Source organism: Carcharhinus amblyrhynchos, chromosome 7 (assembly GCF_965287045.1).
Source record: "Carcharhinus amblyrhynchos chromosome 7, sCarAmb.v2.hapA, whole genome shotgun sequence".
NCBI lineage: Eukaryota > Metazoa > Chordata > Chondrichthyes > Carcharhiniformes > Carcharhinidae > Carcharhinus > Carcharhinus amblyrhynchos.
Window position 1 is genome coordinate 68,968,154 of NC_137330.1, and position 25,654 is coordinate 68,993,807.

The 25,654-nt window shown below is 42.9% G+C and overlaps 1 protein-coding gene across 9 annotated transcripts in view; it reads left to right on the top strand.

Annotated features, from left to right (window-relative positions):
- The window catches only part of fam184ab (family with sequence similarity 184 member Ab), a 214,841-nt gene that overhangs the window by 27,873 nt on the left and 161,314 nt on the right, over positions 1-25,654 (top strand). For all 9 annotated transcript variants that reach the window (XM_080192543.1, XM_080192542.1, XM_080192545.1 and 6 more), the window contains exon 2: positions 23,376-24,224. In XM_080192543.1, the coding sequence (XP_080048669.1) occupies positions 23,376-24,224 (849 nt within the window). The remainder of the gene's footprint in view (positions 1-23,375; positions 24,225-25,654) is intronic.

Below are 25,654 nucleotides of genomic sequence, written 5' to 3' on the forward strand. Positions count from 1 at the left end.
TCAACATTATGCATGTACCAATCGTGAAGCACCATATGAGGTCATTCAGAGGGACCCACATGGCACAGGCTTCCTTGATAGCAGGTAGTTGTTCCCAATTAGGACACTACATACGTGAAACTCAAATGAGGCTAGAACAGCTTGTAAATGTAATGCCATCATTTAATACAGTATCAAAACAATGTATCTCCGATCTCCTTTGTGAAGCCATGTGCCAAATAATGTGCTTTCTTAATTTTTTAAAAAATTCATTCATGGGATGTGGGTGTCACTGGGTGATTTGGCATTTCTTGCCCATCCCTAATTGCCCTGAACTGAATTGCTTGCTAGCCATTTCAGAGGGCATTTAAGAGTCAATCTCATTGCTATAGATCTGGAGACATGTAGATCAGACAAGGATAGCAGATTTCCTTCCTTAGAGGACATCGGCAACCAAATGGATTTTATGACAATCAACAATGCTGTCTTGATCATCGTTAGACTTCTAATTCCTTTTTTTATTCACTATCTGCCATGGTAGGATTCCAGGAACTCCAGTCCACACAGAATTATTCTGGGTCTTTGGATTACTAGTCCAGTTATAATACCACTTTGCCATTGCCTCCACTGTTTTACAGATGCTATTGAGTGATGCGCTCCCTCTCCCTAGTTACACAGCCCCTGCTGACTGTTATGGTTCTTTGACTGAAATGACTTGGCAGGTGTCCTTTGGTTGTCTGAGGCAATGAGGGCCTCAGCATGTTATGGGTCTTATCTGTCATTGTGGACTATTGGTGTTAATGGCAGAGGGGCAGAGTAGAGGCTGCTTGAGTTGGTAGCGCCCTAAGAGGTATCCTCTGGGACAGCAACCTAGCCATTATCTTGAGATCCATTTGGCCCTCGATGCTTTCCTGAGCTGAAACAGGACCTGACTGCGACTCGTCCTCCTCTTACCTTCGTTCCAGGCACCTGAGCTCAAAGACAAGGCAGTGGAATGCAAATCCAGAATGCACTCCCAGTATCGCATTCATGAGCTTCTTGATTTAGCCCACAAAGACATTTAGCAGCCTCTCAATGGAGGAAAGCAGGTGTTCGGAATGGCAGGTGATCTTGGTGTTCATGGCCTGGGTGGACTGCTCCACAGTCTATACTGGTGTGCATGTCCCCTCTGGTAGCTCTGCCATATTTGCATGTATTCTGTACTGTCTGCCACTTAATGGACAACTCCAGTGGTTCATCATCAACTTCAGGCTCAGCATCTGATTTTGATTTGATTTATTATTGTCACATGTGACATTTTGTTTCTTGCGTGCTATGCAGGCAAAACATACTGTTTGTAGAGAAGGAATCGAGAGAGTGCAGAATGTAGTGTTACATTCGTGGCTAGAGTATAGATAAAGATCAACTTAATACAAGGTAAGTCCATTCAAAAGTCTGACAGCAGCAGGGAAGAAGCTGTTCTTGAGTCAGTTGGTATGTGACCTCAGACTTTGTCTCTTCCATCACCTTCTGTCAGGAAGATACAAATGTCTGGGGTGTGTGGAGTCCTTAATTATTCTGGCTGCTTTGCCGAGGAAGTGGAAAGTGTCGACGGAGTCAATGGATGGGAAGCTGGTTTGCATGATGGACTGGGCTACATTCATGTCTTTTGTAGTTCCTTGCAGTCTTGGGCAGAGGAGGAGCCATGCTATGCTCTGATACAACCAGAAAGAATGTTTCCTGTGTGCATCTGTAAAAGCTGGTGAGTCGTAGCTGATGTGCCAAATCTCCTCAGTCTTCTGAGAAAGTAGAGGCATTGGTGGGCTTTCTTAACTATAGTGCTGGCATGGGGCAACCAGGACAGGTTGTTGGTGATCTGGACGCATTAAATTTTGAAGCTCTCGACCCTTTCTACTTCGTCCCCATTGATGTATGTCCTCCATTATGCTTCCTGAAGTCGATTTGTTGATATTGAGGGAGAGATTATTGTTGCCACAACAGTTCAGCAGATTCTCTATCTCATTCCTGTACTCTGTCTTATCATTGTTTGTTTGAGATCTAATCCACTACGGTGGTGTCATCAGCAAACTTGAAAATAGAATGGGGGGGAATTTTGCCAAATGATCATAGATGTATGAGGAGTAGAGCTGGGGCTAAGAGCTCAGCCTTGTGGGGCACCGGCGTTGAGGATGATCGGGAAGGAGGTGTTGGTGCCTATCCTTACTGATTGTGGCCTATGAGTTAGGAAGTTCAGCATCCAGTTGCAGAGGGAGGTGCTGAGGCCCAGAGTTTGGAGATGAGTTTTGTGGGAATAATGCTGTTGAAGGGTGAGCTGTAGTCAATACATAGGTGTCCTTTGTTATCTAGTTCTCCCCGCAGTCTGAGTATCAGAAGCCTGCACTTTTTCTGTCTCTGACAGCTGGACCTGCAGCTGTAATGTGCTCACACCAATGTGTAACTCTTTCCAGAGACTTGCATATTCCCACCAGCTGCCTACTTGAGGCAAATCACACTCCCTTGGAGGCAAAATGGTACTTGATCTCTTGTGGTCCTTTGGATGACTCCATGGCTATTGACCTTTGGGACCATTGTTCATGCTTCTTTTGGTCTGGCAGAAGGTCACGCAGGAAGTCATTGTTGAACTGTGGAGGTTATCCTTGGCCAGGGCCGTGCATCTGTTCTCTCCCCATTATGCCTGGCAGGTGAAAGATATATTTGCTAAAGCAGTGCATCACGGAAGAGAGTCAAGCGGAGGCCGTGGAGTGGGCTTCCCACTGGGTGCCACAGCCTTCGCAAGTCTCCAGCTGCCGGACTTCCAGCACCATCAGCTTTGTGCCTGAGATCAGCCTGGAACTGTATTAATTATACTAATTGATATTAGCATAGCATTAGTGGGCCTGGAGACTGAAGTCTTTGGACCCGCTAGCCCCCCTTCTGCCAGGAGTGTTTCACGCGCGGTTTGCAACAGCTGGAGGCCTGATCCCGGTGGAGTAAAGGGGGGCCATGGAGGCCGCCCAGGATGTCAGGGGTATGCCCCCTAGGATTTGCCAGTTTGCCAGTGCCAGCCTGGCCCCTTGGCATTGCCCAAGGGGCAAAGCGGCAATGCTCAGGGAGCACCTTGGCAATGTCCATCTGGCATGTCTGGGAGACCAACGATCAGGAGGGTGGGAGGCACCGCAAGGCAGTGATCTAGGGTTGCTGCGTTGGCCAGCAGTGCGGGGTTACTGTGCGTACGCCAATCTCGGCACTGACAGATTGGCGCCTGCGCAATGGTCCGCTCAGCGCTATCTGCCAGCCTCTTCATCGGGAATAGGCCCCACCCTGGATTTTTAATATGATTCGTGCTAATGCACTCTGCAGTATATAAGGTATGGGAGATTCATTTTGGAAATTTGCACTGAAAATATCCAGTGGGATTTATTCCAGTTTTTACACAAGATTGGCACTTAGAATATTTTTGGGAGAATCCCACCAGTGGTAAACTTCCAAATGTGAAACTGTGGAAAGAAGCAACTTGGAGAGTCAAACAGAATTAAAGGGTAAAATATAACTTTCGGAAAACAAGACATTCAGAATCCTACTGCTTGCATCCTTACTCAGATAAAGCCTTCTTCATCCATCACTCCTGTGAACTTTGATGTACATTGGTCTCCTAGTCAAGAAATACCTCGTTTTAAAATTCTGATCCCTGTTTTCATGGTCCATCACAGACTGAGCCCAACGCCCTTCAATATCAATTCTCACTTAATTTTGGACTCTTGAGCACCCCAGATTTTAATTACTCCACCTTTCACTCCCTTTGCCCTAAACTCTGGAATTCTGTCCCTAACGCTCTTCTCCTCTCTACTTTGCTATATTTAATACCTTTTCTTAAAACCTACTTCATTGACCAAACTTTTTCCATCTGTCCAATTATTGCTTTACTTGACTTGATGTCATATTTGTTATATTTAATGTTTTATTACATTAAAGGTGCTTTATAAGAACATAAGAACATAAGAAATAGGAGCAGAAGTAGGCCATCTAGCCCTTCGAGCCTGCCCCGCCATTCAATAAGATCATGGCTGATCTGTCGTGGCTCAGTTCCACTTTCCCGCCCTCTCCCCATAACCCTTAATCCCCTCTCTTATCAAGAACCCATCAACCCGCGTCTTAAAAATATTTAGCGAGGCAGCCACCACCACTTCAACGGGCAGAGAATTCCAGAGATTCGCCACCCTTTGAGTGAAGAAGTTCCTCCTCAACTCCGTTCTAAACCGCCTCCCCTTTATCTTGATGCTGTGCCCCCTAGTCCTACTGTCTTTTTTGAGCGGGAAGAGTCTCTCCACCTCTATCCTATCCATCCCATTCATCATCTTATACGTCTCAGTGAGATCTCCCCTCATTCTTCTAAACTCTAACGAGTACAAGCCTAGTTTATTCAGCCTCTCCTCATAGCTCAACCCCCTCAACTCTGGTATCAGCCTAGTAAACCTCCTCTGCACTCCCTCCAAGGCCAAAATATCCTTGCGCAGGTGCGGCGCCCAAAACTGCACACAGTACTCCAGCTGCGGCCTCACCAATGCCCTATACAGCTGCAGCAAGACCTCCCTACTTTTATATTCAATCCCCCTCGCTATGAAGGCCAGCATCCCATTCGCCTTCCTGACCACCTGCTGCACCTGCAAGCTGGGTTTTTGCGACTCATGCACAAGGACCCCGAGGTCCCTCTGCACCGTCGCCTGCTGCAGTTTTTCGCCCCGTAAGTAATAGTCCTTCCTACCATTCTTCCTACCAAAGTGGACCACCTCACACTTGCCAACATTAAATTCCATTTGCCATTTCCTGGCCCATTTGCCCAGCCTATCTAGATCCTTCTGCAGACTCTCCACACCCTCCGCACAATTTGCCTTTCCCCCAATCTTGGTGTCATCAGCAAATTTCGACACCCTACACCCGGTTCCCTCCTCCAGATCATCTATATAAATGGTAAAAAGCTGAGGCCCCAGCACCGACCCCTGGGGCACCCCACTAGTCACCAACCGCCAATCCGAATAGCACCCATTGACCCCCACTCTCTGCCTCCTATTTGACAACCAATCCTCTATCCACGCTAACACCCTACCCCCAACTCCATGTCCCCTGACCTTCTGCAATAACCTCTTGTGAGGTACCTTGTCAAACGCCTTCTGAAAATCCAGAAAGACCACATCCACCGGCTCTCCTCTATCCACTGCCCTAGACACATCCTCATAGAACTCCAGTAAATTTGTCAGACACGACTTCCCTTTAATGAAACCGTGCTGCGTCTGCCCTATCAAGCAATTCCCTTCAAGATGCCTCGCAATTTCCTCCTTAATGACGGATTCTAACATTTTCCCTACCACAGACGTTAAACTAACCGGCCTATAATTCCCCACCTTTTGCCTGGCACCCTTCTTAAACAACGGCGTAACATTAGCCGTTTTCCAATCTTCCGGCACTTCCCTGGAATCCAGCGACGTCTGGAAAATAACCACCAAGGCCTCCACTATAACCTCCGCCATTTCTTTCAGAACCCTCGGATGCATTCCATCCGGTCCTGGGGACTTGTCCACAATCAGCCCCTCCAGTCTGTCGAGCACCACCTCTCTAGTAACAGTAATGTCATTAAGACCCTCCAGTCCTACCACCTTTCCATCGCTAACACCCAGCAAATTATTCACGTCCTCCTCCGTGAAGACAGAAACAAAAAAGTTATTCAAGACCTTAGCCATATCCCCATCCTCTACCACTAAGTACAAGTCGTCTCATTTACCTGTATAGGAGTTTTGAGGTCATCTATCTCTCTAACATAGTTAAATCTGACTCCACCTTTTGTTACGAGAGAAGTGTGGACATTGATTTAGAACTGGAAATTTGCAAACACTTAGCAAACTCCTTTTGAATAACCTGCAACTGACCTGTAGATTACCCCTCCATAGACAAACCTTTGTTTCGTTTTAAAAGGAAAGGCCAGGATTGGTAGCTAAACATATCCAAACTCCAGACTGTTCATGATCAATGTAAGTTTTCAGTTTATTCAATAATGTCACAAGTAGACTTATATTAATACTGCAATGAAGTTACTGTGAAAATCCCCTAGTTACCACACTCCGGCGCCTGTTTGAGTACACCAAGGGAGAATTTAGCATGACCAATGCACCTAACCAGGTAATAGGAGTGTAATAAGTGACTTAGATTGTGTTGAGATTTAAATTTTTAAAAATGAATATTCAAGCCATTTGTTACTATGTACATTCTTAGTGCCTATGTCAGCTCTTGGAGGAAAAAAAAATCCAGCTAGTTCTCCTCCCTTGCCCTTGCTTATAGTCCTGCAGATTTCTCCTTTCAGATATATATATCCAGTTGCCCTTTGAATCAGATTTAATGATAACATTCAATCATACTTTTTCAATTGTAGATCATAACTCATTGCATAAAAAAACTCAACTTCATTTCACCCTTAGATTTAAGATAACTGGCAACAATATCTGTCTCTTTTGGCTAGTGACCTCCCTACTCGTAAAAATAGTATATTCAATCAGAAATCCTATTTGTTTTTAACACTTTTTTATTAAATTTACACTCAGCCTTTTCTGTTCTCACGGGAACAATCCCAGTTTCTCCAGTCTCTCTACATAATTGAAGTACCCTGTTCCTGCTGCAATTCTGGTAAATCTCCTCTGCATCCTCTCCAAAGCCTTGACATCCTTTTTAAAGTATGGGTCTCAGATTTGGACAGAATGGTGTAGCTGAGGCCCAGCTGGTGAAATATAAATGTTTTCATAATCTTGCTTTTGAACTTTTTGCCTCGTAAAACGTAGGATTCTGTATTTATATGTTGAGAAAATTGAGTTCTATAAGAACATGATGGATGCTCATGAATTTAATTTATTGATGGATTGTTACTGAGAAGAGGAAATATTTTCTTATTACTGCTGGAGATGTGGTCCTTTAATGCTTGTTGATGTGTGTCAAACCTACATTTCTTGCTTTGGTCTTGATGATGATTATTATTATTATTATTATTATGTCAATTAGGGAAAAAACTCATACCTTGCACAAAAGAAGATTGTTGTTTTTGGAAGTTGATCACCTTGACCTTGACAAATTTGCAGGAGCTCCTCAACATGGTTTGCTTGGTGTAAACATCTTCAGCTGCTTCATCAGTGATCTTCCCACCTTTATAAGGGCAGAAGTGGGGATATTTGCTGGGGAACGGTGTGAGTGGGAATGGGGAACGGTTCCATTTGCAACTCCTCCAGTAATGAAATAGTCTGTCGCTGCATGCTGCAAGACCTGAACAACTTTCAGATTTAGGTGAAAAACTGGCAAATGACATTTGAACCCCACAAGTGCCAGGCAGTGAACATATGCAACAAGAGAGAATCTTAATGACCACCTTGTGACTTTCAACATTATTACCTTTGATTCCTCCATGAACATCTTGGAGGTTAATATTGACGAGAAACTTAACCAAATCTGCCACATAAGTACTGTGGCTATAAGGGCAAGTTGGAGGCTGCAAGTTATGTGGCGAGTAACTTGCCTCCTGACTTCCTAAATCCTGGGCACCATCTGCAAAGCATAAATCAGGATTATGATGAAATACCCTTACTTGGATGAGTTGAGCTCCAACAATATTCAAGAAGCTGGATGCTGTCCAGGTTAAAGCAGCCCCATTAATTGGAACTTCATCCACTATTACTACTACCACTAACAATGTGGCAAAGTTACAGTACGTATCATCTGTAAGATGCACTGTAGCACCTCATCGCAGTTCATTTGACTGCATCTTCCAAACTTGTAATCTTTTCACTTCAAAGATAAGTCTGCTGGCACATGGGAACACCTACAAGCTCACTTTCAACCTGTGTGTCATCCCTACTTGGATATATGTTGCTGTTTCTGGACTGTTGCTGGATTAGAAACCTGCATCTTCTCCCTTAATGTCACTATACTTACACCCCATGAAGTACAGTGGTTCACATAGGTAGCTTCCTTTCATCTCTCAACGGTAATTAGGGATAGCAGAGAATACTGGTCTTGCTAGCAATGCAAAATTCCATGAATGAACCAACAAAATGACAGCGTCTAAGTAAACTCCTTTCATGCAATCCACTCTAACTATTAGGCATTCCATATTTTAAATCTCTGCATGGTTGGGTGAGATTAAATGGGAGATGATGTCCTACGTTCAGAGTCTCAACCCTTTGTTTTTCCAGTCCTTACCAACCTTACCACTGAACTGACCTCTTAATTGAAATAATGCGGCATGGTGGCACCGTGATTAGCATTGCTGCCTCACAGCACCAGGGATCTGGATTTGATTCCCGACTCAGGTCACTGTCTGTGTAGAGTTTGCACCTTTTCCTCTATGTCTGTGAATGTTTTCTCTGGGTGCTCCGCTTTCCTCCCACAATCTAAAGATGTGCAGGTCAGGTTGATTGGCTGCACTAAATTGCAGCTTAGTGTCAGGGGAACTGGCAGGGTAAATATGTAAGCTATGGGGATAGGAGCTGGTTGGGATTATGGTCAATGCAGACTCAATGGGCTGAATGACTTCCAACTGCACGTCAGGGATTCTGTGATTCTAATATGCTTCCCTTTGATCAGCAAGTTTCTAACGTGCATCTCAAATAATTTACCTTAATACTTTTGCTTCAGATTATACTGGAATGTTCCAATATTGAATTATTATGAGGCTACCATTGAATAATTTCTTTTAAATTATGCTCATGACTGAACGATATGACAATTTTGTAGGTTTCTGTGCGCTTCTGCACTTTGTACCAAACTAGTTAAAAATCACATTAAATCTGCATCATCATCTTCAACTATGTGTTAGTGTTGTGTAGGATTTTGTGACAAATGTTATGTTTTCATCTTCTATTAAACTTTACGAAACAAGCCTGTTTAGACCCTGAAATAGTGTACTTTGGTCAATAAATCTTAACTGTTATAAGGTTGTTACAGGGCTCTTCAGTAGAGTAAATATTTACATACAATGTGCAGTGTGGAGAACTGGTGACTGCACAATATTCATTTCTTCCATTTCATCAAGCACAGCTGTCTAATTGAATTTGTACTAAAATGCCAGTGACTGCAGTTTCTTGAGGGCTGTAAAGATAATCAGGCCTCCAAAGTTTACAGCATTTTTTCTGATCAGTGGTTTAATCTCTTGTACCGAAGAAGTGATTTGCTTTTATTTTATGGTATTTGCTGACTATCTGCAGGTGGACAGTTGGTTGTTCATATGAATTGTTTAGCATTTGAACAAATTTTTAATTCCAATTCAAAGGTGACTTATCAAATGTTACATTCCTGCTCATTGTTCCTTGGGAGCACAGCAGAGAGGCAGCGATTGGTGAGAGGAGAGCTTGTGGGTAAGCTACTGTGATTTTTTAAATTAACTTCTTTTAGTTTTTTAAATTTCAAACTGGAAACTGGAAGTAGTGACAGGGAGGCCTGGGTGGTAGTTTTTTTTCTCTCGACCCCCATAAATTGGAACGGTGAGGAATCCCGATCCTCTCCTCTCCTCTCCTCTCCTCTCCTCTCCTCTCCTCTCCTCTCCTCTCCTCTCCTCTCCTCTCCTCTCCTCTCCTCTCACCTAAGAAAAAGAGAGAGAGTGACTCGGAGTGAGAGCAGGTAAGTTTTTTTTTGTTCCTTGGTAAGGGACATAATAGGGATGGCAGTGTGATGTTCCTCTTGTGGGGTGTTTGAGGTGAGGGACACCAGTAGTATCCCAGCTGAGTACACCTGCAGGAAGTGCATCCATTTCCATCTCCTTGAGGACCGTGTTAGGGACCTGGAGCTGGAACTGGAGGAACTAAGAATCATTCAGGAAGCAGAGGCAGCTATTGATAAAAGTTACAGGGAGATAGTTACTCCTAAAGGTGATACGTGGGTGACTGCTAGAAGGGATAAGAATAAGTTTCCAGTTTGAAATTTAAAAAACTAAAAGAAGTTAATTTAAAAAATCACAGTAGCTTACCCACAAGCTCTCCTCTCACCAATCGCTGCCTCTCTGCTGTGCTCCCAAGGAACAATGAGCAGGAATGTAACATTTGATAAGTCACCTTTGAATTGGAATTAAAAATTTGTTCAAATGCTAAACAATTCATATGAACAACCGACTGTCCACCTGCAGATAGTCAGCAATTTATATAGATGATCTGGAGGAGGGAACCGAGTGTAGAGTGTCGAAATTTGCTGATGACACCAAGATTGGGGGAACGGCAAATTGTGCGGAGGGTGTGGAGAGTCTGCAGAAGGATCTAGATAGGCTGGGCGAATGGGCCAGGAAATGGCAAATGGAATTTAATGTTGGCAAGTGTGAGGTGGTCCACTTTGGTAGGAAAAATAGTAGGAATGACTATTACTTACGGGGCGAAAAACTGCAGCAGGCGACGGTGCAGAGGGACCTCGGGGTCCTTGTGCATGAGTCGCAAAAACCCAGCTTGCAGGTGCAGCAGGTGGTCAGGAAGGCAAATGGGATGCTGGCCTTCATAGCGAGGGGGATTGAATATAAAAGTAGGGAGGTCTTGCTGCAGCTGTATAGGGCATTGGTGAGGCCGCAACTGGAGTACTGTGTGCATTTTTGGGCGCCGCACCTGCGCAAAGATATTTTGGCCTTGGAGGGAGTGCAGAGGAGGTTTACTAGGCTGATACCGGAGTTGAGGGGGTTGAGCTATGAGGAGAGGCTGAATAAACTGGGCTTGTACTCGTTAGAGTTTAGAAGAATGAGAGGAGATCTCATTGAGACGTATAAGATGTTGAATGGGATGGATAGGATTGAGGTGGAGAGACTCTTCTCGCTCAGAAAGGATAATAGGACTAGGGGGCACAGCCTCAAGATAAAGGGGGGGCGGTTTAGAACGGAGTTGAGGAGGAACTTCTTCACTCAAAGGGTGGTGAATCTCTGGAATTCTCTGCCCGTTGAAGTGGTGGAGGCTGCCTCGCTAAATATTTTTAAGACGCAGGTTGATGGGTTTTTGATAGGAGAGGGGATTAAGGGTTATGGGGAGAGGGCGGGAAAGTGGAACTGAGCAGCGACAGATCAGCCATGATCTTATTGAATGGCAGGGCAGGCTCGAAGGGCTGGATGGCCTACTCCTGCTCCTATTTCTTATGTTCTTATGTCCTTAAGAAGCAATCAGAGCAGCGATTCCCCCGAGGCTGTTCTTCTCCAAAATAAGTACTCTGTTTTGGATGCTGTTGAGGAGGAAGACTCAACAGGGGTAAGCCATGGGGTAGGGGTCTTGGGAGTAGAACCTGTCCTTGATGGTCAGCTGGAAAGGGGGAAGAAAAGAATAGGATTAGTGATTGGGGATTCCATAGGACAAATTCCCCTTAGGACAACTGGAGAGTCTGTGGGAATGAGCAAGACTCGCGGTTGGTATGTTGCCTCCCAGGTGCCAGGGTCCATGATGTCTCTGAGTGTTCGAGATCCTTAAGAGGGAGGGGAACCAGCCCCAAGTCGTGGTTCACATAGGCATCCATGACATAGGTAGGAAAGGGACGGGGATGTAAGGCAGAAATTCAGGGAGTTAGGGTGGAAGCTTAGGGCTAAAACAAACAGAGTTGTTATCTCTGGTTTGTTACTTGCGCCACAGGATAGCATGGAGAAGAATAAAGAGAGAGAGAACATTTGAACTCGTGGCTGGAGGGAGGGTTTCAGATACTTGGACAATTGGGGCTCATCTGGGGTAGGTGGGACCTCCGCAAAAGGGATGGTCTGCACCTGAACCAGAAGGGTACTGATATCTTGGGGGAAAATTTGCCAATGCTATTCAGGGGGTGTGGGGGGGGGGGGGGGGGTTTAAACTGATTCAGAGGGGGGATGGGGATCAGAATTGTAGCTCCAGTGTACAGGAGGATGAGAATAGGGAGGTCATGGATAAGGTTTCTAGGTCGCAGCAGTGTATTGGCAGGCGGGAGGGTGGTTTGAAGTGTGTATACTTTAATGCGAGGAGCATACATAAGAACATAGGAGCAGGAGTAGGCCATCTAGCCCCTTGAGCCTGCCCCACCATTCAATAAGATCATGGCTGATCTGTCGTGGCTCAGTTCCACATTCCCGCCCTCTCCCCATAACCCTTAATCCCCTTGCCTATCAAAAACCTATCAATCCACGTCTTAAAAATATTGAGCGAGGCAGCCTCCACCACTTCAACGGGCAGAGAATTCCAGAGATTCACCACCCTTTTGAGTGAAGAAGTTCCTCCTCAACTCCATTCTAAACCCCCCCCCCTTTATCTTGAGGCTGTGCCCTCTAGTCCTACTGTCCTTTCTGAGCGGGAAGAGCCTCTCCACCTCTATCCTATCCATCCCATTCAACATCTTATACGTCTCAATGAGATCTCCCCTCATTCTTCTAAACTCTAACGAGTACAAGCCTAGTTTATTCAGCCTCTCCTCATAGCTCAACCCCCTCAACTCTGGTATCAGCCTAGTAAACCCCCTCTATACTCCCTCCAAGGCCAAAATATCCTTGCATAAGTGCGGCGACCAAAACTGCACACAGTACTCCAGCTGCGGCCTCACCAGTGCCCTATACACCAGTGCCCCATACGCAATATGGTGGATGAACTTGGTGCCTGGGACTTCGATGTTGTGGCCATTTCGGAGACATGGATAGAGCAGGGACAGGAATGGTTGTTGCAGGTTCCGGGGTTCAGATGTTTCAGTCAGAGCAGGGAAAGTGGTAGAAGAGGGGGAGGCGTGGCATTGTTAGTCAAGGACTGTATTACGGTGGCAGAAAGGACGTTTGATGTGGACCTGTCTATTGAGATAGTATGGGCTGAGATTAGAAACAGGAAAGGAGACATCACCCTGCTGGGAGTTTTTTATAGACCTCCAAAAAGTTCCAGAAGTGTAGAGGAAAGGATTGCAAAGATGATCCTGGATAGGAGCGGAAGTAACAGGGTAGTTGTTATGGGGGACTTTAACTTTACAAATATTGATTGAAAAAGCTATAGTTCAAGCACGTTAGAGGGGGCAGTTTTTGTCCAACGTGTGCAGGAAGGTTTCCTGACACAGTATGTAGATAGGCCAACAAGAGGTGAAGCCACAGACCAGGTGTTAGACTTGGAGGTAGGTGAGCACTTTGGCGATAGTGACCACAGTTCGGTTATGCTTACCTTAGTGATGGAAAGGGATAGGTATATATCGAAGGGCAGAAGTTATAGCTGGGGGAAAGGTAATTATGACGCTATTAGGCGAGATTTCGGATTCGTAGGTTGGAGTAGGAAACTGCAGGGGCTGGGAACAACTGAAATGTGGAGCTTATTCAAGGAGCAGCTACTGCGAGTCCTTGATAAATATGTACCTGTCAGGCAGGGAGGAAGTGGTCAAGCGAGGGAACCGTGGTGTACTAAAGAAGTTGAATCTCTGGTGAAGAGGAAGAAGGAGGCTTATGTAAAGATGAGACATGAACTCTCAGTTAAGGCACTGGAGAGTTACAAATTAGCCAGGAAGGAGCTAAAGAGAGTGTTAAGAAGAGCTAGAAGAGGACATGAAAAGACTTTGGTGGATAGAATCAAGGAGAACCCTAAAGCTTTCTATAGGTATGTCAAGAATAAGAGATTGGTTAGGGCAAGATTAGGGCCAGTCAGAGACAGTAGTGGGAAGTTGTGCGTGGAGCCTGAAGAGATAGGAGAGGCATTAAATGAATATTTTTCATCAGTATTTATGCAGGAGAAAGTCAATGTAGTCAAGGAGAATACTGAGATACAGACCTTTAGACTAGACGGGATTGAGTTACATGAGGAGGAGGTGTTAGCAATTCTTGAGAGTATGAAAATAGGTAAGTCCCCTGGGCCGGATGGGATTTACCCTAGGATTCTCTGGGAGGCTAGGGAGGAGATTGCAGAGATTTTGGCTTTGATCTTCATGTCGTCATTGGCTAAGGAATAGTGCCGGAAGACCGGAGGATAGCAAATGTTGTCCCCTTGTTCAAGAAGGGAGCAGAGACCATCCTGGGAATTGTAGATTGGTGAGCCTTACTTATGTTGTGGGCAAAGTTTTGGAAAGAATTATAAAGGATAGGATTTATAATCATCTAGAGAGAAATAAATTGATTAGGGATAGTCAAGACGGTTTTGTGAACGGTAGGTCGTGCCTCTCAAACCTTAGAGCTTTTTGGAAAGGTGACCAAAGAGGTGGATAAGGGTAAGGCAGTTGATGTGGTGTATATGGATTTTAGCAAAGCGTTTGATAAGGTTCCCCATAGTAGGCTACTGCAGAAAATGCAGATGCATGGGATTGAGGGTGATTTAGCAGTTTGGATCAGGAATTGGCTAGCTGATAGATAGGTGGTGGTTGATGGGAAATATTCAACCTGGAGCTCAGATACAAGTGGTGTGCCTCAGGGATCTGTTTTGGGGCCACTGCTGTTTGTCATTTTTATAAATGACCTAGATGAGGGTGTGGAAGGATGGGTTAGTCAATTTGCTGACGACACCAAAGTCGGAGGAATTGTAGACAGTAAGGATGGATGTTACAGTTTGCAGAGGGACATAGATAAGCTGCAGAGCTGGGCTGAGAGGTGGCAAATGGAATTGAATGCTGAAAAGTGTAAGGTGATTCACTTTAAGAGTAACAAGAGTACAGAATATAGGGCTAATGGAAGGACTCTTGGTAGTGTCGACGAGCAGAGAGATCTCGGTGTACATGTGCATAGATCCCTGAAAGTTGGCATCCAGGTTGATAAGGTTGTTAAGAAGGCGTACGGTGTGTTAGCTTTTATCGGTAGAGGGATTAAATTTCGGAGCCGTGAGGTCATGTTGCAACTGTACAAAGCTGTGGTGCGGCCGCACTTGGAGTATTGCGTACAGTTCTGGTCACTGCATTTAAAGAAGTGTGGAGGCATTGGAAAGGGTGCAGAGGAGGTTTACCAGGATGTTGCCTGGTATGGTGGGAAAGTCTTATGAGGAAAGGCTGAGGGATAAGGTTATTTTCATTAGAGAGAATAAGGTTGAGAGGTGACCTAATTGAGGCATATAAGATGGTTAGATAGGGTGGATAGTGAGAGCCGTTTTCCTTGGATGGTGATGGCTAACACGAGGGGACATAGTTTTAAATTGAGGGGTGGTAATTATAGGGTGGATGTCAGAGGTAGGCGCTTTACTCAGAGGATAGTAAAGGCTTGGAATGCCCTGCCTGCAGCAGTTGTGGACTCACCAACTTTAAGGGCGTTCAGATGGTCAGTGGATACGCATATGGATAACATTGGAATAATTTAGGTTAAAGGGTCATTAGATTTGTTCCACTGGTCAGCGCAACATCGAGGGCCAAAGGGCCTGTACTGCGCTGTAATGTTCTGTTTTGAAAATCAGCATGCTATGAGCTGTAGTTTGATTACTGCATATTAATATAATTTTGTTCGAGACTACCTCAAACCTTTAAAGAAAATGCACTGCAGTCAATAAGTGATTAGGGTTAAGAATAGGTTCTTAACTGGCATTATGATGCATTTAGGATTTCCTTGGAGGGTTTTTGAGAAAGATGAGATGAATAGAGCTGTATCTTAAAGTATAGCGCAATGAGCTAAGATCATAACATATGTCACAATATTCTGCACAGTAACACACAATTGAAGATGAAACAGATTTTAATGTGAATGTACAAAATAAATGCAGAAATATAATAATTCTCTGTGTAGGTTTTTGTGTATTTTTCAGTCATGGGTTTTTTTATATACAGTCACTAGTTAAATTTGAATATTCCATTATTACCTGAGATTTGTTAAAGCAAAAACACAAATTTTATGTAAATTACCTGTGATGCAAACTAGAAAATATGCTGCCTGATAAAGGGAAGCATGTTCTAAACATTAAGCATAACATTATGATGGGACTCTTTAATTCATCATCTTTTTGGATATATTTATTTGCATGAAATATTCTTTTCTGGTTCAGCATTACCAACTGCTCATGTAAGTTAACTTCAAAATGTAAGAATTGGTGAAGTGTTTCTTTACCTGTCCAAGTCTTGACTCTTACTCATTTATATTGAACAGAGAAAGAATCCTTGGCATTATGCATATATCACAAGCATATACCATGTGCTGTTACTTGATTTCTCTCTTCTGCCAAATGTTGTACATGTTTGAAAATAATTTGTCGCATGTCTTTGGTGCTATTTAACTCTCCACACCATTCAGAAAAAATCCTCGCGATCTCTCTCGTTGTATGAAGCATTCGAAGTCTGGTCTTGAGCTTTAGTCAGGTTTGGTTGGAAGGTGGCTGGACAGGTGATCAGGAGAGTAATGAGTCGATTGGTAATGAAGCTTATGATGTCAAATATAAAATTTCATTTTCATCTGACCTCAGATCCAACTGTTAAAACAAAGACACTTACTGTGGCTGCCACAAGTCCACTGACATGTCTGAACTTGCAAGGTGGTCACTTTCTGAAAGTTTCCAATGTGGATTGTAATTGAAAAATGTCCAGGAATTTCTCACATGCAGATAGCTAATACTTCAAAAATGAACTGAAACTTGTAATTGCCTGTCAGTTTTTTTATTCCTAACTTGTTACAGTCTATGCCATCAAACAGAGACAGCAATTCTCCCGATGCAGTGGTGGCTGAAGGTGTTAATATATTCTTACTGCGCGTCACGAGGAAGAATAGGTCGTTCAGAAGTGATGGCTTGAATATTAAAAAAAAATCATAATGCAGTGTCCAAGGTCTGTCTAGATGTGAGCTTATCAGTTACCTTCTGTGCAATACTCAAATCATTGAGGGAGGGGTAACGTGATTGAAATCCCCATTTTGAGGTGTCTTTTGTTGCAACATCCAGGTTGCTTTTGAAATAGATTAAAGAAAAAACAGCTGAAAACAGCAATAAGGCTCTCTCTTTCAACTGAAGTGAACTCTGCCAACTTGCACCATACTGGGAAGAACAGACAGAAGAGTTCTGAAGGAGACTTCAAAATTCCAAACAAAAAGGACCACTGTTTCAAGAACTTCCTCAACCACAAAAAACAGTGAAGGATAAATGATCGGTGATTTTTTTTTCCCTTTTCCAACTAAGTCCTAATTTAGCCAGAAGTTAGCCCATTTTGTCTTTTAAGCACAAATAAGTTTGTCAGTTACTTGCAATCAACAAATAATTTGTTACTTACAGGCACAAATTGATATATTTATCCTTATAACTTTCAAAAAAACCTGTTATGATCAGTTGAAGAGTGGAGAAAATGTCATCTATCCTCACCAGGTTGGAAGAGGTTTTGCGGATATGAGGTCAGGTTTCAATCTAACTTTTCCTGGGTAACTGTAGGCAAGTCCTGTTGGTTTGCTTGAATGTCCAACTCCAGCTCAGAGTGGAAATTTGTGTAGGGTCTCAGGGAGGAGGAGGTTTAAACTTCCTGAGCATTTCCCACATAGATTTGCTCATCAGGACTTCAACCAGGATCTTGGGTTCATGTCACACTATCTGTAACCCCCTCAAACTTGCCTCGGGTGCAAAATCTCACTAACGGTCCTGGCTGGAGACAATATATACTTGTTAAACTTGTGCTTGGCCCTCTCTCCACTTATTTTCTGTACCTTTTAAGACTTGATTGCCTGTAAAGACTCGCATTCCAACCATTATCTTGTAAATTGAGTTTGTGCCTATGTATGCTGTGTTTTTGAACACAACCCCCACTCACCTGATGAAAGGGCAGTGCTCCAAAAGCTTGTGTTGCCAAATAAACTTGTTGGACTTTATCCTGGTGTTGTGAGACTTCTTACTGTGCTTACCCCAGTCCAACACCGGCATCTTCGCAATCAGGATCCGCATTTGACAGGGTCCTGATCCTCGTTTTCAATCGTATGTCCGATCTCCGATGATTCAGAGACCATTTTTTTTGGGCCATTACTTCTCAACATAAAAATGTTGAAGAATGACAAAAACATTTATCCATCGATGTCTTTCATGATACCTTTCTCTCTTATTTTCTCTGTGTGGAAAAAGTTATTTATTTTAGAGACATTCATGGTCTGTTCTACAGGCTGGCCTGGTTTTCTTCCTTGTTCCCAATTTCCTTGTTGGTATGTCTCCTTTAGTTTCTTAAATCTGTAACAGTGAACAAGTTGCATAAAATGTTTTTTTAGTTCTTGTCATAATCTTCAAACTAAGTTTTTCTCTGAAGTTAATTTTCTTAAAGTAAGCACGCACAGATGTTTAAGTTATCCTTATAACTCAGTAATAAGATCATTATTTTGAATCCAACAAAGTATTTATTATTTTTGACCAATGATCCAAACTCTGATGGTTAGCATATCCCTTTTCCCCTGTCAGACTGTGTGGTGCCATGGTGGCACAGTGGTTAGCACTGCTGCCTCACAGCACTAGGGACCTGGGCTCAATTCCCACCTTAGGTGACTGTCTGTGTGGAGTTTGCACATTCCCGTGTCTGTGTGGGTTTTCTCCGGACTCTAGTTTCCTCCTATGGTCCAAAGGTATGTGGGTTAGATGCATTAGCAATGTTGCATTCTCCCTCAGTGTACCTGAGCAGGCTCTGGAGTGTGGTGACTAGGGGATTTTCTTGGTACTTCATTGCAGTGCGAATGTAAGCTTACTTATGATTAATAAATAAACATAAGGGGTGGCTTGGTAGCACTGTGGTTAGCACTGCTGCCTCTCAGTGCCAGGGACCCAAGTGCGATTCCCAACTTGGGTCACTGCCTGTGTGGAGTTTGCACATTCTTCCTCTGTCTGTGTGGGTTTCCTCCAGGTGCTCCAGTTTCCTCCCACAGTCCAAAGATGTGTGGGTTAGGTTGACTTGCCATGCTAAATTGAAGTTAATGTTCAGGGTAAATACGTGGGGTTATGGGATAGGGCCTGGGCAGGCTTGATGGGTCAAATAGCCTCCTTCTGCACTATAGGGATTCTGTGACTTCTATGCAACTCCAGCTAGTGAAGGATTTCTTATTAATTTCAATCGATCTCAGTTTTGCAAGACTTGCTGCTAATAGTCAGATCATAGACTGCCTTAATGTGATTTAATTTTTCCTTATATCTTCAAAGTTAGTTTTTCTACCTGCTTTCCTTGTGGTTGACTGTCTTTGTCACACATCTTTTGTTGTGTTTTTTATTGTCACTTCTTAATAGTGGCCAGGTTGCCTTAGTTTGAAGACAAGTGTACAAAGGAACACGCCAATACAAAAGTACAGTTGTTGTAGATACTGGAAATCTGAAGTAAGGAATGCTAGGAATGGTTAGTAAGGGTAGCAGCATTTTCGGAGTTTTGAGAGGGTGGGTGGGGGTGGAAGTGTCTTTATTTTAAAACCCAAATTGTTGGTGCAATGGGCTGTGATGTTGTGGGATCCGTCTCTCTTTCTTTTTGCTGTGAGCTGAACAATATGACCAAGAAAGCCACTATTGAGGCTCGTGGGTTTAATGCTGTTTATCCTGCTAGCTGCACCATGCTGCCAAAAATGGAAAATTCCATCCATAGTCTGTTTCAGTTCAGTGATGTGAAGCACACTTGACAGCAAAGTGACAGGTTCAGGCAAGCAGTCTTATGCTCTTTGCTGGCAAAGCTAAGAAAAGTATCGTGGAGAAAGAAGGTGTAGATGAAAAGGATTACTGCTGGACATGGTAGACAATTGCTGAAAAGAGAAATGTTCCTCATTGAAGTATATAGAAAATAGGAGCGTGGAGGGAGTGAAGCAATAGAATCAGATGTCACCATACGTTTTGGTTAATGCCTAGAAGTAACATCTGATGTCACAAAATCCCGTTTTTATTTTCATTGATTTACATTGGGAAAATAGATCTTGCACTCAACTCCACCTCACCTCCAATGTGTATTAAATCTTGCATTGCATTTGTGGTGTCAGGCTGCTTGCTAAAAATTTAGTCCTGGAGGAAATGCAACTAAATAAAGCTAATGATTTTGGTCCCTACCACAAATATAATCCCTTTGATGCCAATTTTGTACACGTCCCCCCACCCCCACCCCCGATGGGCTATCCCCAGTTCTGTAATATTGTCTGTCCCTCTCCCCACTTCACCTTGTCTTTGTTAAAACTCTGAACCATGCTTTTGTTAGATGCATAGTTGTGCATTCCAATGGTCTGCTGATAAGGTTCCCATTTTTCAACTTCCATAAATTTGAATTCATTCTATTTATTAAGTTCTGGTAACAAGTCTTCTTGATGTGGATATGCCGGCGTTGGACTGGGGTAAACACAGTAAAAAGTCTGACAACACCAGGTTTAAGTCCAACCGATTTATTTGATAGTAAACGTACGTTGCAAGAAAGGACGTCCCGAAGCATGGTACATTGGGGAGACCATGCAGACGCTACGACAATGGATGAGTGAACATTGCTCGACAATCGCCAGGCAAGTCTGTTCCCTTCCTGTTGGCGAACACTTCAGTGGTCACGGGCATTCAGCCTCTGACCTTCGGGTAAGCATTCTCCAAGGCGGCCTTCACGACACAGAACAGCGCAGAGTCGCTGAGCAGTGACTGATAGCCAAGTTCTGCACACATGAGGACGGTCTCAACAAGGATCTTGGGTTCATGTCGCACTATCTGTAACCCCTGTGACTCGCCTGGGTTTGCAAAACCTCACTTACTGTAATGTCTGGAGACAATACACATCTCTTTAACCTATGATCAGTGCTCCTTCCACTCTCATTGTCGGCCACTTTAAGACTTGAACAGCAGGTTAGGTGTAAAGATTTGCAAATAGGGAAATACAAGACACTAAGACGTAGGACAGAAGTCGGCCATTTGGCCCATTGGGTTTGCTTCGGCATTCAGCCAAATCCTGACTGATCTGATATGATAATCCTCAACTCCGCTTTCCCACTTTACCCCCATAACCCTTGATTCCCTTACTGATCAACAATTGATCTATCTTGGTCTTGGTCTTAATGACCAGTCTCTAGAGCCCTTTATGGTAAAGAATTCTGCAAATTCACTACCCTCTGAGAAGAAATTCCTTCTTACCTGTCTTAAATGGGCAACCCCTTACTCTGAGATCATGCCTTCTCATCCTAGATTCTCCCACAAGGGAAAACAACCTCTTAGCATCCACCTGGTCAAGCCCCCTTGATACTATTGGACAGGAAGATCTCAGAATGGAACCTTGGCTCAAAAGACCATAACTAAATTAGGTTACTACAGCTATCTCTTTAAATCAGAGCACTTCCCTACGTTTTAGCTGAGTTCCAATGAATAGTACCTTGTTCAAATTCCAGTTCATTTTCTCCCTTTGACTTGAATCTTCTCGGATCTCTCTTTTCATTCTCTGGTTTCTAGAACTATCTTCTTTAGTTTCTGAGACTTGCTTTCTTCCCATTACTTTGGTCTCCTGTTCCTGCTTCTGCTTCTGCAGAACTGAGAGCTGTTTCTTTCTAGCTGCTAAGCACCTACAGCTTGGATTGAGCTAAAATTAAACTCCAAAAGGTGTTTCTAACCTAAAGGTGGCCCCTGGTTGCTAGGCAACAAACTATTCCTTTACATTTGTTTGCTCTTGACATTCTAAACTCTAAGTACAATACAGACACAGCTTGACATGAAACCCAAACCTCCATACATGTAAACACCTTTAATTTAATATGCATCTAACTAGAATTTTGCCTGTACACAGAAACACTAAATTAAACTCTCAAATCTATGACATATTTCTAATTTCCAACAATGCAAATGTAGATTACTTAACATTACTTCTGTTTCCTGACTGTATTACAGATGTGGCTTGCATAGTTTCAGCAAGACTTGCCTATTATACTCCATTCACTTTGCAGTAAAGGTCAACATTCATTTTGCCTTCTCCATTACCTGCTGAACATGCATTCTAGTCTTTTGTGATTTATGCACAAGGATCCCCACCCATCCACCCGCATAGCTCTTGGCAGTCTTTTTTCCATTTGCATGAAATTCAGCTTCTTTATTCTTTCTACCAAGGTGTATAATTTCATAGTTTGGTTTGCTACACATAGGTTGATCCAGTGTTTGTACAGCATCTCCCTATCTTTCACATTGCTTCTTTCAGGTTGTGCACTGTTTTCGCTGTTGGGTTCATGTTGTGTATCATATAGGCATTGTTTTTTCATCAATGACAGATGTCATCTCAGCCAAGTCAGTCTCAAACCGATCCTTTGTTGCGGATTCTGCCTTTACCAAATGATGCTACTGCTGCTTTGCTGATGAGGTGTTCCAAGGTTGCTCCCAACTACTCAGTTGAGTCTTAAGAAGGAAGTTCTCGTAACATGATTCGATTGTTGTGTTAGTTAATTCTACCATTTGGTTGCTTTTGCACAAAATTTTTTGAAAGTTCTCTGTGCTTTCTTGTGGTTAGAATCTGGAGTAACAATGTAAAATATACATTTAGAATACAAAATTAGAAACAAAACATAAAATGCTACAAACACTCAGTGGGTCGTACAATATCTGCGGAGAAAACAAACCAGTTAACGTTTCTCAGTGTAGCCTTCAAAACTGTAATGCAAGAGATGGACAGATATGATAACAATAAGCATGTGGATAAGAAATAGAAGTTGGGGCGGGGAGGTGCAAGAATAGATCTTGGGGTTGGGGGTCATGGGTTGGAGGGTGCTGTGGAGAAAGGGACAAGGATAGATCGGGGTGGGGGGGGGGGTCGTCGTGGGGTGAGAGTTGGGGGGTGCTGGGAGGAGGGCAGGTGAGACTCCAGAGATAATGGTAGGGGAGTGGGAGGAAAAACCATTGTAAGAATATTCTTTACTGTAATTTGTAGATAAGATTAGACTCGGGCAAGGTTAGGGCCACTGACCTAGATGATAGAGGAACAGCTTTGGTAAGGGATGGTAGTGTGAAACATCTTAAAAATTGTGACAGGTTGAAAAAAGCAAAGTGTACCATGGTGACAGCCACATTTAATGTCATCTGATTTCAGTGGTATGTCATGAATAGGAATCTGAAAACTAGATTTGGAGTTTTGGGAAAGATGTGCAAGGAATTATGAGGCAACAACACATTCAAAGACTTTGGAAAGGAAATGGAGGTTGGATATGGGGTAATAGTTTAGGAGTGGAAGGGTTTTTTCTGAGTGGGTTGAAAGGGAATAGGCCAGTATCAAAGAAAGGGGAGCCATTTACAATATTAATTGATGGTGGTGGTGAAAGGAAGCTGGATGATAAAGTTGGGAAATAGGGAATAAGGTTGGGAGTGCTGGAGATGGGTCACATGGTTTAGGTGTGTGTGGAGAGAGGAGATAGAAGGGAAGCTGAAGAAAGTTTCAAGTTCTCTGCAAGGCAGATTTTTACTCAGATTTTATTTATAAAGGAATAAACATTATTTTATATACGTGAAACATTGTGTTCTATGTATAAAATTCCTTACAAAATAACAAATCTTCTTTCTTGACAGAAAACATGCTATGATTGATCCATTAGTATAATGTCTGTCATTCTGTTTTTTTTTTTGCAGGTGATCTATGCTTTAAATACTAAAAATGATGAACATGAAGCTGCTATCCAGGCACTCAAAGAGGCACATGAGGAAGAAATCCAACAAATTTTCAATGAAACGAAAGAGAAGATCCTTCAGTATAAGGGTAAAATTAGTGAGGAAGTAGAACTGCGGAAGAAAATTCAGTCCTTGGAAGAATGTGTGGAACAGCATGAACAGATGAAACAGGAAGCACTGGCGGAATTTGAGGCTTATAAGCGGCAGGTTGAAGATATGCAGCTTTCTGCAGAGACCCATCAAATGCAAGGTGTTGCGGTTATGTCTAGAAATATCCAAGAAATTAAGGAAAACTTTGATGTTAAGTTACAACAATTTATTCAGTTAGAGACTAAGTTGGGACAGAATAAACAGCAAACCTTGGAAGAACTGCAGGCAGCTCACAAGGTAGAGATCCAGAATCTCTTAAGCACTCATCACAATCAGCATGAAACTTCAATTAAACAACAGGAGAAGTTACAGCAGCTACTCAAAGATGAACTAATTGCTATGAACAATAAAATTAAAGAACTTACACTTGAAAAGCAAAAGCTGGTGGAAGAATTTGAAGCCAAATTGAGTAAAGCTCAAGCCTTTCACAAACATGAGATTGAAAGCTTAAAATCTCAGCAGACATCAGAAAATTTGCTTCAGTGGAAACAGAAGGAATCTCAACTGAAGATAGAATTTCAAATCCAAGAGACTACTTTGAAAAACGCACTTGACAAGCTGCAGATGGAATTACAAATCACTCATGAGAATGCTAATCAATTGAAGAACAAATGTGAACAATTTCAAGGAGCATTAAGCAAAGCAGAAAACAATGTTAAAGTAAGAGCCAATACCAATATGTTGATAAAGTAGTGTTTGCTTTCCTGATTTTTAAAGAAAATTACAACCCAATATGTGGATGAATATAACCCTAGTTATTTTATGGCTTTCTTTTGGAATTAAAGTTGTTTATTTGGTTTATGGACCAGTATGTGCGAAATAACTTTGTGTAAAAAATTAGGTGTTCTACCTATGTTATCTTGAATGGCCAATTTGACGTCTTGGTCAGTAAAATGAATATGATGAATCATGTTTGGATAATATAATAATACAATAGTATGTTATGTATAGAATTTGTTACTCTCTTAAATTAAAAGAAATACTCCAATGGAGCAAAACCTAACTTGACTGGGTAACTTTTAAACAGTCAGCAAGAAAATTACTTTTGGATTGTTTCAATGGTATCATAACATTCCCTAACCATCCACAATAGCTTGGTTAATCAAGTCACTGTGCAGTTCAGAACTAGGCATTCAGGCACAAGCTTTGGCTCTCAATTTTCAATAAGTTTGCAGTTTTCACTGGCTTATGGCACCTTCTGAAACTTAAGAGGAGTAGCGCTATCAAGCATTAAAAAATTACAAATGGTAGGCCCGGATTTTCATTGAGTCAGAGTACATCTGGATCCCTTTAAAAATGGTGGGTGAGTCCTGATTCCAGGTGCCCCTTAGACAAGCATGCAAGATTAACTCAGCGGGGAACTTATTTTGACAGCTGAGGGGAACTGTTCACTTTGCTTGATTGGCATCTTTATATAATTATATTGTTACTTTTTTAGTAATCTCTTTTGTCAATGTCCCCGTTTATTTGCACAAGATTAAGTCGTATAACGTGTTTGAAGCCTCTCTTATTGATATTTTAATGGTCTATTTGATACTTATAAGGGTTGTAAGAACAGCAGCATTTTTTCAATAGAAGATTTTTCACAGTTCCCCACATGCCATTATTACTGTAGGGTTCACTAGTTCTGCACGTAATGTATAGAGGGTGAATGGACATGTAAGGGTCATGAATTGGCATGGAGGGTATGAAGGGCCAGTGGAACAGGTGGAGGACATGAGCAGGCATTTGGCTTATACTGGCCATGGGGGTTAGTGAGTGAGGGCAGAGGTTGTGTGATGGTATGGAAAGTGAATGAGGGCTGTTGGGGCGAGGTCTTGAAGGCAGTACAACTGGGATGAAGTCCCAGAGCACATTGTGTGCCTTTTGACTAGCCTGCCATGACAGTTGGCTGCCTCCATGGGGTCAGCGTGCTCCCTTTTTGTGTCAGCGGGTCCAATTCTATCCTGCACCAATCCTCCTAGAGTAAAGATTGGGCCATTCAGGAGCTTTTCTACTGCTGCATATGTGACGAGCTGGAAAATTCCGGGAATTGAGCCTACCCATCTTTGTTTTGAAAATCTGGCTATCTACATTTCTGTAACTGCAAT